The 13,306-nt window shown below is 49.2% G+C and overlaps 1 protein-coding gene across 2 annotated transcripts in view; it reads left to right on the forward strand.

Moving 5' to 3' along the window:
- Positions 1 to 13,306, forward strand: part of SLC24A4 (solute carrier family 24 member 4) — a 178,746-nt gene that overhangs the window by 157,648 nt on the left and 7,792 nt on the right. For both annotated transcript variants that reach the window (XM_003128693.6, XM_003482307.4), the window contains exons 13-16: positions 2,542 to 2,708; positions 8,017 to 8,131; positions 12,008 to 12,120; positions 12,541 to 12,606. In XM_003128693.6, the coding sequence (XP_003128741.3) occupies positions 2,542 to 2,708; positions 8,017 to 8,131; positions 12,008 to 12,120; positions 12,541 to 12,606 (461 nt within the window). The remainder of the gene's footprint in view (positions 1 to 2,541; positions 2,709 to 8,016; positions 8,132 to 12,007; positions 12,121 to 12,540; positions 12,607 to 13,306) is intronic.

The raw sequence follows: 13,306 nt of genomic DNA on the forward strand, positions 1-13,306 counted from the left end.
CCAGTTCATCTGTCTTCAAGGTCAATGATTATTTTTCTTCTTCCTTCAAATTTGGTGTTGAGCCCCTCCAGTGAAATTTTCATTTTAGCTACTGCATTTCCCAACTCCAGAAACTCTGCTGGCTTTTTAAAGATAATATTTACTTCTTCATTGATATTCTGCAATGAGAAATCATCTTCATACTTCCCATTCATTTTTGAGACATTTTAAAAACTCTTTTTTGCATATTTTAAAATAGCTGATTTAAAGCCTTTGTCTAGTAAATCAAGTTCTGGAATTCCTCAGAGAGTTTCCATTAACTGCTTTTTTCCTTCATGTGAGCTATATTTTCCTGTTTCTTTGCAAGTCTAATAATTTTTTGTTTTTGAAACTGGGCATTTAAAATAATGTAATGTCGGAGTTCCCATTGTGGCTCAGTGGTAACGAACCTGACCAATATCCATGAGGATGTGGGTTCGATCCCTGGCCTCCCTCAGTGGGTTAAGGATCTGGTGTTGCTGTGAGCTGTGGTATAGGTCACAGACATGAATCAGATCCTGAATCGCTGTGGCTGTGGCATAGGCCAGCAGCTGCAGCTCTGATATGACCCCTAGCCTGGGCACTGCCACATGCTGTGGGTAGGGCCCTAAGAAGCAAAAAAAAAAAAAGAAAAAGAAAAAGAAAGAAAGAAAGAAAAAGAGAAAGAAAGTAATGTAGATGAATAATAAGGAGGGGTAGGGGAAGGGGGAGAAGAAGTTAGATTCTTTCCCCTTCCCAGGGCTATTTGTTCTTGCTTTATTATTGTTTTATTTGTTAAATGACTTGTCTAACTAATTTTATAAAATCTGTATTCTTGGTTTTATAGACACTGAAATCGATTAACCTAAGGTCATCTAATGGTTACACAGAGATTTCCTTAGATGCAGGATCAAAACAAGTCTCCCAGTCTTTGCTGGTGGGTTCTTTGTGTGCTTGGGGGCATGCTTTTAACACCAGGCAGGCAGTTTACAATGTAAGCTTAGCCTTTTCTTCTTGTTTTCTCAGAGCTTCAGTGTTAGGCAGAAGTAAAAGCTTAGGGTGTTTTAAGTCTTTCTTAAGCATGCAAATAACTCTTGGAACATGCCTATGCATGTACATGGACTCTCTGATTCCCAGAAACATGTAGGAGTTTTACCAAGCCCTCTCTGGATAGCTCATTCCCAGCTTTTCCTCTTAAGCTTTTTCATTAACCTATTGTTTGTCGAACTGTTATGCACTACCTTGGGCAGCACAGTTTTCAACAATTGCCTCTGATTGTTTTCAACAAATGCCCTCAAGGAAAAAGCTCTTCAGACTGAGTGAGCTGTGATTCAAGTCAAAGACAGCTTTGAAAGCGAGGTATTTTAGGAAGCCAGCAGACTGGTCAGATAATGCCAGTTCTCTGGGAATGGACTTGGAAGGAAGTGTAATCCTGTCCTGCCCCTTCTGGTAGATGCCAGGCTACTGGTGTTCAAGGCTACTCAAAAACCCATGAAAGGGAATTAAAACAGGGCAAGTTAAAACTATAAAAGTCCACTGTTCTTATTGATACCCAGCCAGTTTTCTTAAATAAACTCTCCCTGGAATGCTACAAGGCTTTGGTTAATCTCCAGAGTTTTAGAAGTTGATCTTGGCCATTTTTGCTAGTGTTCGCCTTACTTTTACAGAAGAGAGAATTTTCAGAGGTCCTTCCTCCACCATTTCATTGGTATGACCCTCAAGGCTGTTTTGAGCTTGCGTGTGCTCAAAAGACCCAGTAGTTTATTAAGGATACTGTGCTAGTACTTGGTGGCTTTTGAGACCACTTTTCCTCTGTTGAATTGTTTGTGGATTCCCTTGGTAGGGGCCAGTGAGGTCATACCTGCCAGTAGGATAGACATTTTAGTCTTGCATCTGCCAATGGCTGAGTGTATGACCTTGGAACAAAGGCACTGAGATTTCCAGAGCACCTGCAGTGCCAGGCTCTGTGTGCTGGGTGTTTTATGTACATTGTATCGTGTCATTTTTGCAACAACCAAGAAAACGATAATGTTCCCATTTAACAAGTAAATAAACTACTAAAATGCTAAATGCTTAGCACTGGACCTGCTACACATTGCAAATATTCCCTACCTGGATTATTGCTACTATTGTTACTACTACAGCTGATATTGTCAGAAGAGGAAGTGAAATGGATGAGATTGCTCAAGGCCATTTGAATTCCAACTCAGTTCTCTCTGACTCCAAAGCCCATCCGTATTCCCCATCCCCATTCCAGCTGCCCTGTGCAATCTTTTCCCACTTTCGGTCTCACTCTCCTCAGCCTGTCAAAATGAAGGATTTGGACAGAGGTTATTCAGTCAATAAACACTTAATGGTTTTGCTAAGATCACTTCTAGGTTGATGTGAAGTTGCATGATTCTGGGAGATCTGTTCCTGGGACTCCTATTGGTACCATGCTCTTGTCTGGCTTGAAAAAATAAGCCGACAGGTAGACTGGCAGGTGTGTAACCCAGTGTGTGTTTCTCTCCCCCTCCCTTCTGGATCCACCCCATCCCCCTGCAGAGGCCAGAGGGGACAAAGCCAAATGGGTGTTCACCTGGCCACTCATCTTCCTCCTGTGCATCACCATCCCCAACTGCAGCAAGCCCCGCTGGGAGAAGTTCTTCATGCTGACCTTCGTCATTGCCACGCTGTGGATCGCTGTTTTCTCCTACCTGATGGTGTGGCTGGTGAGTGGTGGGAGCGAGGTAGACTGTATGGACAGCCCATGCCGAGCACCAGCCAGAGGTGGGAGAACTGGGCTCGAGACCAACCCCAGGCACTGCCGTGCCACCTTTGTTAAGTCACCTACCTTAACAGACTTTGGCTTATTTCTCACTAGGAAGGGGTTTCAGCAGAGGGACGTGGAGCAGTGTTGTGCACCAGGGAGACCCTGATGGACACAGCGTGGTCCCTGGTGTCCGTGGGAGGGAGACAAGACTTTGCACAGACAGCCTGAGACACGCAGCCCTGGTGTGATGGGAAGAAGAATGTGGCAGGTGTGGTGTGGACTCGCTGTGAGGAGCTCTGGAGGGCTAATCACTAGGCCCCCTTCTGTTTTCAGCATCCGTAGGGCAACTCGATGGAGACTAGAGTCAGTGGAAGATGAACACAGGGCAACCCCTTCCATTCCCGGAGGGATGCCAGAGGATGCTCCACTCCCCTTTCTAGGCTCAGGCACATATATAAACTTTAGGTAAACTCTTCTGGTGCTCATCACAACCCAGTGGGATAAGCATTGCGGTTGTGCCCATTATACAGATGAGGAAACTGAGGCATCCAGATTGAGTCATTTGCCTAATTAGTTACACAAGTCATGGGTTCTAGTGTTGGGATTAGAAGCCAGGTATTGGCCTCCAGGGTCTATGATCCCAACCACTCTCCTGAAAGGCCTCTCAGTTTGTTACTGGAATTTGCAGGTGCTATGTGGACCAAAGGTTTTCAGGCAGAAAGGCATCAGCATTGGTCCTTTGGCTGCTTGTGACAGCTCCCTGTACAAACCTTTCACTGGCTGGGTGGAGCCAAGCAGGAGCCCTCCCCCCTCGCTCTGTGCATCCCCCTGTGGGGTCCCTCCCCACCCCTCCCCCATCCAGGGGACAAGGAGAGACATGGGTACAGGACCTCTGCATTTCTATCTGGAAGCTCACTCGTCAGCCACTCAACATCTCATGAGTATCCATGGGGTCATTTCACTCCCCTCCCAACACACAGGGCAAGGGCGTGTCGATTTCAAAGGCAAAAAGACCCTCTTTCTTTTCTTTTTTCCTTTTTTTTTTTTTTCTTGCTTTTTTTAGGGCCACACCCTCAGCATGTGGAGGTTCGCAGGCTAGGGGTCTAATTGGAGCTACGGCTGCTGGCCTACACCACAGCACTGCAACACCAGATCCGAGCCGTGTCTGTGACCTACACCACAGCTCACAACAACACTGGATCCTTAACCCACTGAGTGAGGCCAGGGATCAAACCTGCAACCTCATGGTTCCTAGTTGGATTGATTTCCGCTGCACCACAATGGGAATTCCAGGACCCTCTTTCTTTTAACTGTGGAGGAGCAGTTCAATGGGGAACGAAGAGATGTGTGGTCACATGGGAATGGATGTGAATCCTTGTTCTCCCCTCTGAGCCGTGAAACCTGGGGAGGTGACAGCCTCCATGAGCCACGGTCACCCCGTCACAGTCTCTGTTCAGGCATCAGGTCTGCGCCTGCAGCATGGCAAACTGAGTATAACTGTATCTATCGGCCATGGTCACCATGAGATGCAGCCAGTAGTACTTCTGCACTTGTTCTGCTGGAGGTTAAAAATCCCCATGGAAGCTGGGTTTGGGTGTGTGTGTGTGTGTGTGTGTGTGTGTGTGTGTTTGGAAGATGAGTGGGAAATCGCTGCTATCCAAACCCCCCAGAAAAGGATGGCAATCAGAGTGAAAACTAGGCCTCAAAATAAGGGCAGGGGATGGGGGGAGTTCCCCTTGTGGCACAGCAGAAATGAATCTGACTAGGAACCATGAGGTTGCAGGTTTGATCCCTGGCCTCGCTCAGGGGGTTAAGGATCTGGCATTGGCCGTGAGCTGTGGTGTAAGTCAAAGACGCGGCTCACATCTGATGTGGCTGTGGCTGTGGCGTAAGCGGGCAGCTGTAGTTCCAATTGGACTCCTAGCCTGGGAACCTCCATGTGCCATGGGTGAAGCCCTAAAAAGAAAAAAAATAAAAACAAAATAAATAAATAAATTGAATTTGCAAACTTAAGTTTTTTGAGCAGGATGAAAGCCAATCTTTACATTTGATTAAATGACCCAGTGATTTCTCTTACTAAAGTGCATTCTCAAAACACTGCAAGTGACAAAAGTATTTCGTAACATTTGAGTGGGTGTGAGCATTGGGGAAGATCAAATTAATGCATGTGATTTTTTTTTTCTTCTCTAATGAATGAAAACAACAGTATTGTGAAATCAATTCTATGAATTAGCAGTGAGGTCAGACCTTGAATAACACTCCCATCCCCCCAGCCTTGACTTAGAAACCTTACTCGCGCTTCTTAAAGCAGAGTCTTGGCAGTGACTTGGCCAGAGTCATGGAACCACCTTGCTGTGGGACATGCTTACCTGTGGTTTTGAACTTCAGCTGCCCTCAGCTTGGGGTAATTGAATGCCCTCCATAATAGAAAATGGTAAAGACGCCTAGCTCTATTTCTGCCGAAGCAGGATGTACCTTCACCAGGGGCCATGCTCTGACTTCCCTCACGTTCTGAGGGGGGCACCGGGGAGCAGTGAATTCTCTCCTGCCCACCCCTTACCCCACTGCCCTTCGCATCTCTCACCCCCAGGGCTTTGGGGACACCATTCTTGAATGTCAGTGTCCACAGGGGGATTCTCTGAAAATGGATCATCCTGTCCAGCGCTTCTACACAGCTAGGGAGACGGAGGACTGGCACGGAGGCATGAGCTCCACAAGGTCAAGCAGGTGCCCCTCCCACCCCCCCACCCCCAGCTCTGGACTCCCTTTCTGAAGCCTAAGCATCAGGAGGGCTGGGCGGGCCCAGGGGTGGAGTCCAAAGCAAGGTGATGCTCAGGTAGCATCTCTGGTCCTGACACTTGGAGAGTGTGTATAGACACACAGAACCTTCTTTCTGTCCTTCCACTACCACCTCACACACCCCGCCCCCAGCTTCTTAACCACGTAGTTCAGCGATATAAGGAAAAAAAAAAAAGTGGAGGCATCATCAGTATTGCCAAACTAACCCAGGCTCCCATATTTATGACATCTGGCATCACCCATAAAAACATAGCCACAGCCTGGCTGTGCTTGTGGGGAACTTCACGGCCAGCGTGGATTAAGCACCGATGGATCCACTGCGTGTGTTTCTGTCCCCCCTGTCTCTCTCCTTACGCAAGCCAGCTAGTGTGCACTCTGCCCCATGCCTGCTGATGCTGAGCTGAGCCCTGACTTTCGGGGATGGAGCATCTTCAAACACCTTTGCAGAGCTTTGTCCTAGGAGGAATATTGTTTTGGTCCTTGAGCTCTGGCCACATATCAGGGCTGAGCTCTGCACTTAGAAAGCACACTTCATCTGGATCTAATCACCCTCATTTTTTCTGCTCTCCCCCATTGCAAAATGAGTGATTGAAAGAGAAAGGAAACATACCTCTGTGTATGTCTTGCACAGGCATTGTCACCCTGTATTTGCTCACTTAATCCTCATTTGAAAGCCCATTTTACAGACGAGGGAGCTGAGGCTCAGAGAAGCAAACCAGCTTTTCCCAAGTCACCCAACCATTTGCCGGGATTGGACCCATCAGCAGGGATGTGAACAAGCCTGGGAGGTGCCACTTTTCCCATTTTCTAGATGGGACAAGCCAGAGCTAATGGTTATTTTGAATGGGGTTGTCCAAGTGCTTCTAGATCTTTCCATCTGGCTGCTGCTCAGGGCACAACCATCTCTCAAGTGTCAGGCATTTATTAGAAGAGTATGTGACCACGTGTTGAGATCCTTAAAAGGCTGTGTATTCTTGCTCTGAGATTCTTAATAGGCTGTGTATCCTTTGACCGAACAACTTTATTTCTTGGAACTGATCCTAAAGGCATAGTAAGATGAGAACCAGAGGTCTTCACACAAGACAGCATTTGATGGTGAGGTTTGGAGCACAGCTTTTAGAGTCAGAGAGTCTTGGCCTGGAATCCCTGCTGCACTGCTCCCCGGCTTCATACCCAATGACACTGTAACTTGACCTCTCGGATCCTCAGCTCCATCAGCATAATTATAATGCCTCCCCACCAGCGGGTGATGAATGATAGAGTATGTGAGGTTGTGAACGTGAAACACCTGGGAAGTACCTGGTACCCAGTAAGTGCTCGTTGACTGTTACTTGTATGCAGTCATATTGTATGAGCAAAAAAGAGAAACCACTTCTGTATCCAACAGTCACAGAGTGGTGAAAACTTTACAGTCATGCAGTGGAATCTGTGCCTCAGTTTAAAGTAATATTTTAGATGAATACTTAAGATGGAAAGATATTCCCAAGGTAATATGACATGAAATAAGCAGTTGCCAAATAGATGTTGGTAGTGTAATCTGATTTCTTTTTTACACACACACACACACACACACACACCCGAAAGGAGCTCAAGGATATATGCGAAAGCAGAGGTTTTCAAATGTGGTTCCCAGACCAGCAGCCTCAGGGTCTCAACCACCTGAGCACTTCCTGGGCTTCACCTCAGACCTCCTGAATCAGAAACACTGGGGATGGGACCTGGCAGTCCCCTTTTAACCCAGCCTCCAGAGGTTTCCTACACATTCAAGTTTGAGACCCCTGGCTGATGGAAAGTGTTAATAGTGGGTGTCTGAGGGTCTTGAGAAACAGTAGATTATTTTGTTTTCATTTTACTTTATTTGCTTGACTTTTTAAAATAGTAAATACAGGAGCTCCCTGGTGGTTCAGTGGGTTGAGGATCTAGCATTGCCACTGCTGTGGTTCAGGTCACTGCTGTGGCGCAGGTTCCCCTCCTGGCCCAGAAACTTCTGCATGTTGCAGGTGTGGCCAAAAAATAGTAAATACGGGGGGAGCTAGGGGAAGAACATTCAAAAGATGTTTTTAAATTAAAAGCATGTTCCAGGAGTTCCCTCCCTGGTGCAGTGGAAACGAATCCGACTAGGAACCATGAGGTTGCAGGATCAATCCCTGGCCTTGCTCAGTGGGTTAAGGATCTGGAGTTACCATTAGCTGTAGTGTAGGTCACAGACTACGGCTCAGATCTGGCGTTGCTGTGGCTGTGGTGTAGGCCGGCCGCTGTAGCTCTGACTGGACCCCTAACCTGGGAATCTCTATATGCCACGAGTGCAGCCCTAAAAAGACAAAAGACAAAAAAAAAAAACAAAACAAAAATCCGTGTTTCAGATCTTTCTGCTGCCTGCAGCAGTCCTACCTTTCAGTTAAAAACTTAACAAGCAGTTTTCCCGGGGTACTCCTCTGTGGGTTCACGTTTCCCCCCCTCTTCTGCAGGTGACTATTATTGGATACACCCTCGGGATCCCTGATGTTATCATGGGCATTACTTTCCTTGCAGCAGGCACGAGCGTTCCAGACTGCATGGCCAGCTTAATCGTGGCGAGACAAGGTATGGACGGTGCCTCAGCCCCGGCCCCTCCCCCGGCAGAGCTCCAGTTCCAGGCTCTCCTGACCCAAAGTCGTTAAGTCCTTCTGTGGAGCAAAGTGTGCCAACTGGAAAGCATCCTGTATTAGGCTCCACCATGGCAAGAATACGGCCAAGGTCAACCCTTCCAGACCTCTAGAAGCCTTTGCTTATGTAGAGTTGTACAAAAATGAACTTGTTCTCACATCACCAGTTGAGGTTGAACAGAGCTGGAGCCCAGACTCTTTTGTTGTCTTTTTAGGGCCGCACCCTCAGCATATGGAGGTTCCCAGGCTAGGGGTCCAATCGGAGCTGCAGCTGCCGACCTACACCACAGCCACAGCCACAGCAACACAGGATCTGAGCCACGTCTGTGACCTACACCTCAGCTCACGGCAATGCTGGCTCCTTAACCCACTGAGCAAGGCCAAGGATCGAACCTGTGTCCTCATGGATACTAGTCAGGTTCATTACCGCTGAGCCACGACGGGAACTCTGAGCCCAGACTTTTTACAACAAATGAAGTGGTAACAGAAGTGTTCTGGTCCCAGGAAGGCCAAGTGGGGATACCCTGTCTCTCCAGTTCTTTTTGATTCTTTTTCAAGGTTCTGGAACTTGGGTAGTGTATGGGTTTCATGGTCTTTTCCACGGGGGCTGACTACCTGACATGAGGTAAGCAGGGTGAAGACTCTCTCCATGCAGGGTGGCGTAAAATAACAGAAATTGGAGTTCCTTTGTGGCACAGCAAAAATAAACCCAGCTAGTTCCCATAGTGGCGCAGTGTAAAGGAGTCTGACTAGGAACCATGAGGTTGCGAGTTCGATCCCTGGCCTCACTCAGTGGGTTGAGGATCTGGCGTTGCCATGAGCTGTGGTGTAGGTTGCAGGCTTGGCTCGGATCCCACGTTGCTGTGGCTGTGGGTAGGCGGGCAGCTGCAGTTCTGATTCAACCCCTAGCCTGGGAACTTCCATGTGCCATGCATGTGGCTCTAAAAAAAAAAAAAAAAAAATACAGTTCTGGAGGCTAGAAATCCAAAGTAAAAAAATCAAGGTGTCGGTAAAACCTTACTCCTTATGAAGGTTCTGGGCAAGAGTCCTTCCTTGCTCTCGCCCAGCTCCCAGAGGTTGCCAGGAATCCTTGGCTTGCATCTTCAGATAGTGTTCTTCCCTCTATGTGTCTGTATCCAGACTTCCCGCTGCTTCTAAGGACACCAGTCAGTGGACTGGGACCACCCTAATTCAGCATGACCTCATTTTAATTGGATTGCGTTTGCAAAGACCCTCTTTGCAAATAAGGTCCCATTCACAAGTTTCAGGTGGACACGAGTGGGCGGGCACCATTCCACCCTGTCCAGTGAGTTAAAGGAAAGCCAGTGACCCCCGAGGGTCTGGCATGAAATTAGGTGGAATCCCAGCATGAATTTGGAGTCATACCAGCTCTAGCGTCGCACAGATGGGAGATGACCAATTCATCCAGAGCCGAGGCTGGCTGGGTGGACACAGCCGAAGGTCAAGGGGGCAAGAGAATGTGCTGTTTAAACAACTAGCCTCGAGTCCAGACTAGTGTTTTGGGGGTCATGACACTAGAAGGTCAAGGGCTTGGAGGGGGTTCCCAGCGAGGTTGCAGGCTCTGCAGGAACAAGGACAACGGGGGTTCTGAGAGAGGACCTCGTCTCAGAGTGTCTCCCATGGAATGCAGAAGAAGCACGTAGACTTGAGGACGGATGAGATGGGGGAGGGGCGGGTCATTGTCCTAAGGATGCTGCTGCTGTGACTGACAGAGGACCCAGCAGAGAAGGTTAAAGCCTAGACAGATTCTTTATGGCGGAGGAGACAGAAACCTCTGATCCAAATCCACCACACAAAGCAGGACCCATGCAAAGTGCTCTCATAAGGAGACACTGCATCCTGAAGGTGCAAAACCCAATGTGTGGTCCAGGCTGGCAGCATCAGCCTGAGAGAAATGCAGACTCAAGGCCCTGCCCCAGCCCCACCGAATCAGAGACTTTTTAGCAACACCCCCCTCCCGGCCCGCCCCATGAGTCTCTTAAAGTTTGAGAAGTGCTGGAGTTCCCGTCGTGGCGCAGTGGTGAACGAATCCGACTAGGAACCATGAGGTTGCAGGTTTGGTCCCTGACCTTGCTCAGTGGGTTCAGGATCTGGCGTTGCCATGAGCTGCGGTGTAGGTTCAGATGCGGCTCGGATCCCATGTGGCTGTGGCTCTGGCGAAGGCCAGTGGCTACAGCTCCAATTAGACCTCTAGCCTGGGAACCCCCATATGCCACGGAAGTGGCCCAAGAAATAGCAAAAAGACAAAAAAAAAAAAAAAAAAAAAGATTCCTCGGAGAGCAGCGTCTGTGCAGATTGAACAGTTGCCAAGCTGGAGAAGCATTCCTCTCTCTTCTCCCAAACTCGAACATCTCTGTGCCTTCTGACCTGTCTGGCTGGTGCCTGTCTCCCCACCAGGGACAACTAGCTCTTCCAAAGCCGTCACTGCACCTTCCTGTTTCATAGGATCCTGGGAGATGGGGAGGCAGGTTTCCCAGAGGTACTGCCCCAGTAGGCATAGGCTGCCAAGATTTTGAAGGCACTCGGGTCAGTGCCCGAGCAGCCAGGGAGGGAGCTGCAAGGCCCTTAAGGGAGGCTCTGTGTCCTACAGGTCAGCAGATGGCGGCAGCAGGGCAGGAGGAGGTGGCCTAGCTAATACGGGGGCAGGGGGGCAGACAGAGCTGAGGTGGTCGTCTGGATGCTGGCCTAAGTCTCTGTGACCTTCTTAGTGACCAGGGTGACTTTATGGTCACAGAAATGTGTATTTCAGGCTGTTCATTCCATGGACGTTTGTATGTGGCCAGATTATGACCGTTGTGTCGCTTTAGGGCAAAGGGACCAGGTGAGCACAGATTTCAGCCAGCCTGAGTATTTGTAAAAGTTTGTTTTCTAACTTTTTTGTTTGCTCAAGTTATTAAGCTTTCCAGACTGTGTGGCTGGCATGATGCTGGACAGTGGGGATGCAGGGAGAAGGTGGTGACATGGCCCCTTGCCTCTAAGATGCTTCTAGTCTGGTTGCGGGTTGCGGGAGGAGTTCATTCTTAGGAGACCATCCGAGCGTAAGACCTGATGCCCTGTCATCTGGGTCATGGTTGAGGGGCCATCGTCTGGGTCACAAATATACTCCTTGGACAAAGCCCTCTCCTTCCCAGAACAACCAGGAGGCCCAGATGAGGAAAAGCACAGAGCAGGTTCTTCCTGCAACCAGCTCGCACGCCCGGCAGGAGGCATAAGGGAGGGCTCTGTGTTGGCTTCCCAGGGCGGCTGTAACCACCGCAAACTGGGAGATGGAGAAACAGAAATTGACCCACAGTCCTGGACGTTAGAAGTCCAAGATCAAGGTGTCAGAGGCTTGGTTCTTTCTGTCTGTTCCAGGCCTCTCTCCGTAGCCTGCAGGTGGCTGTCTTTATGTGTAAGTGGAGTGCTCCTGGCCAGCATGCCTGCGCCCTAATTTCCCTTTTTAATGAGAACACCAGTCATTTCAGATTAGGATCCACCCTAATGACCTCATTTTAATGTGATTATCCCTATTAATGCGGGAACTCCTACCTGTATATGGTCACATTCAGGGATATTGGGGGTTAGGACTCCAACATGGGATCTTGGGGTTACAGTTCAGCCCATAACAGGCCCCTGTAGACTTCATGAAGGGAGTGGCTCTTAGGCTCATAAAAAGGTTTTAGAGATGTGGGCCCCATGAGAAGGAATTCCTTTCTGAAGAATACCGATAATGAAACGGTTACAGGAAAGAAGAGAGGGTTCCCAGCAGCCTGCTCTTAATGACCCATCATGACATGTCGATTGTCCCCTGCAGGCCTTGGTGACATGGCGGTCTCTAACACCATAGGAAGCAACGTGTTTGACATCCTTGTGGGACTCGGCATACCGTGGGGGCTACAAACCATGGTTATTAGTTACGGATCCACAGTAAGTTCCTCTCGCCTCCATCGTAACCCAGACAAGCCAGGCACAGGTGCTTTACAGGGACTGATGCCGGTATTGGCCCTGTTCCGGCTGAGGCCACACTGCCCCCTTCTCCTTGGCACTCTGGCACCTACTTTGCACAGAGGCATCCAGAGCAGCCTGGGAGGTGCCTACAGGAGGCAGCCCGTGTTTGCCCAGCACTCACAGGGCTTCATCCTGTGTCTCTGCCCACGGGCACACTTGTCCTCTCCTCGTCTGTGTCCTCCCATGAGCAGACACCTGAATCCATGGTCACATGCCCACCGTGGACCCCCACCTGTGGCTTCCAGATGAGGGGAGGGGCATGCCCGAGCACCCCAGCTCCCAGAACAGATGGAGCCCTCAGCAGCCCAGAGGTTCAGGGCACTTGCTTTTGTTTTCCAGGTAAAGATCAACAGTCGGGGTCTGGTCTACTCCGTGGTGTTGCTGCTGGGCTCCGTTGCTCTCACTGTGAGTGTTTGCAGTTCCAAAATAGAAGCTTCTTGCAGACGTCATTTCCTCTGATTCTGCACAGTTGTTTATGTCTCTGAGACCCCCCCTCCCTCCCCCTTGGCAGTGAGGAATGAAGCTATATAAATTCACAGGTAGGAGTTCCCGCTATGGCACAGTGGGTTGAGAATACGACTACAGCAGCTTGGGTTGCTGCAGAGGCTCGGATTCAATCCCTGGCCCAGTGCAATGGGCTAAAGCATCTGGCGTTGCCACAGCTGTGGCGTAGGTTGCAGCCGCAGCTCAGGTTCAGTCCCTGGCACAGGAACTTCCATGTGCTGTGTGTGTGTCCATAAAAAAAAATTGCAGATACCCCCAGACATAATTTGTGCCAAGACTGTTAGCATCTACTTTCCCCTGAGTGACTAAAAAGTCCCCAGAGGAAGTGAATTGCCTCTCTCTCTTGTTGCCACCCCATCTGTCTCCTCTTACTGGTGCCAGTAGGAGACAAGGCCTGTCCCAGCCCGTCTGAGCTGATGTGGGGACACAATGGCCAGGCCCCGGGGCTGGCACATCCTGAAACTGGGGTCTCCTCCATGTGCCCCAAACTGTGCTAAACACTCAACCTCCGCTGCCATTAGTCCATCCTTACAAGCACCTGTTGATGCCATTCCATTTTGTGGAAGAAATCAAGGCTCAGGGTAGGACAAGGGGTAGGACA

This window comes from Sus scrofa, chromosome 7, assembly GCF_000003025.6.
Source record: "Sus scrofa isolate TJ Tabasco breed Duroc chromosome 7, Sscrofa11.1, whole genome shotgun sequence".
NCBI lineage: Eukaryota > Metazoa > Chordata > Mammalia > Artiodactyla > Suidae > Sus > Sus scrofa.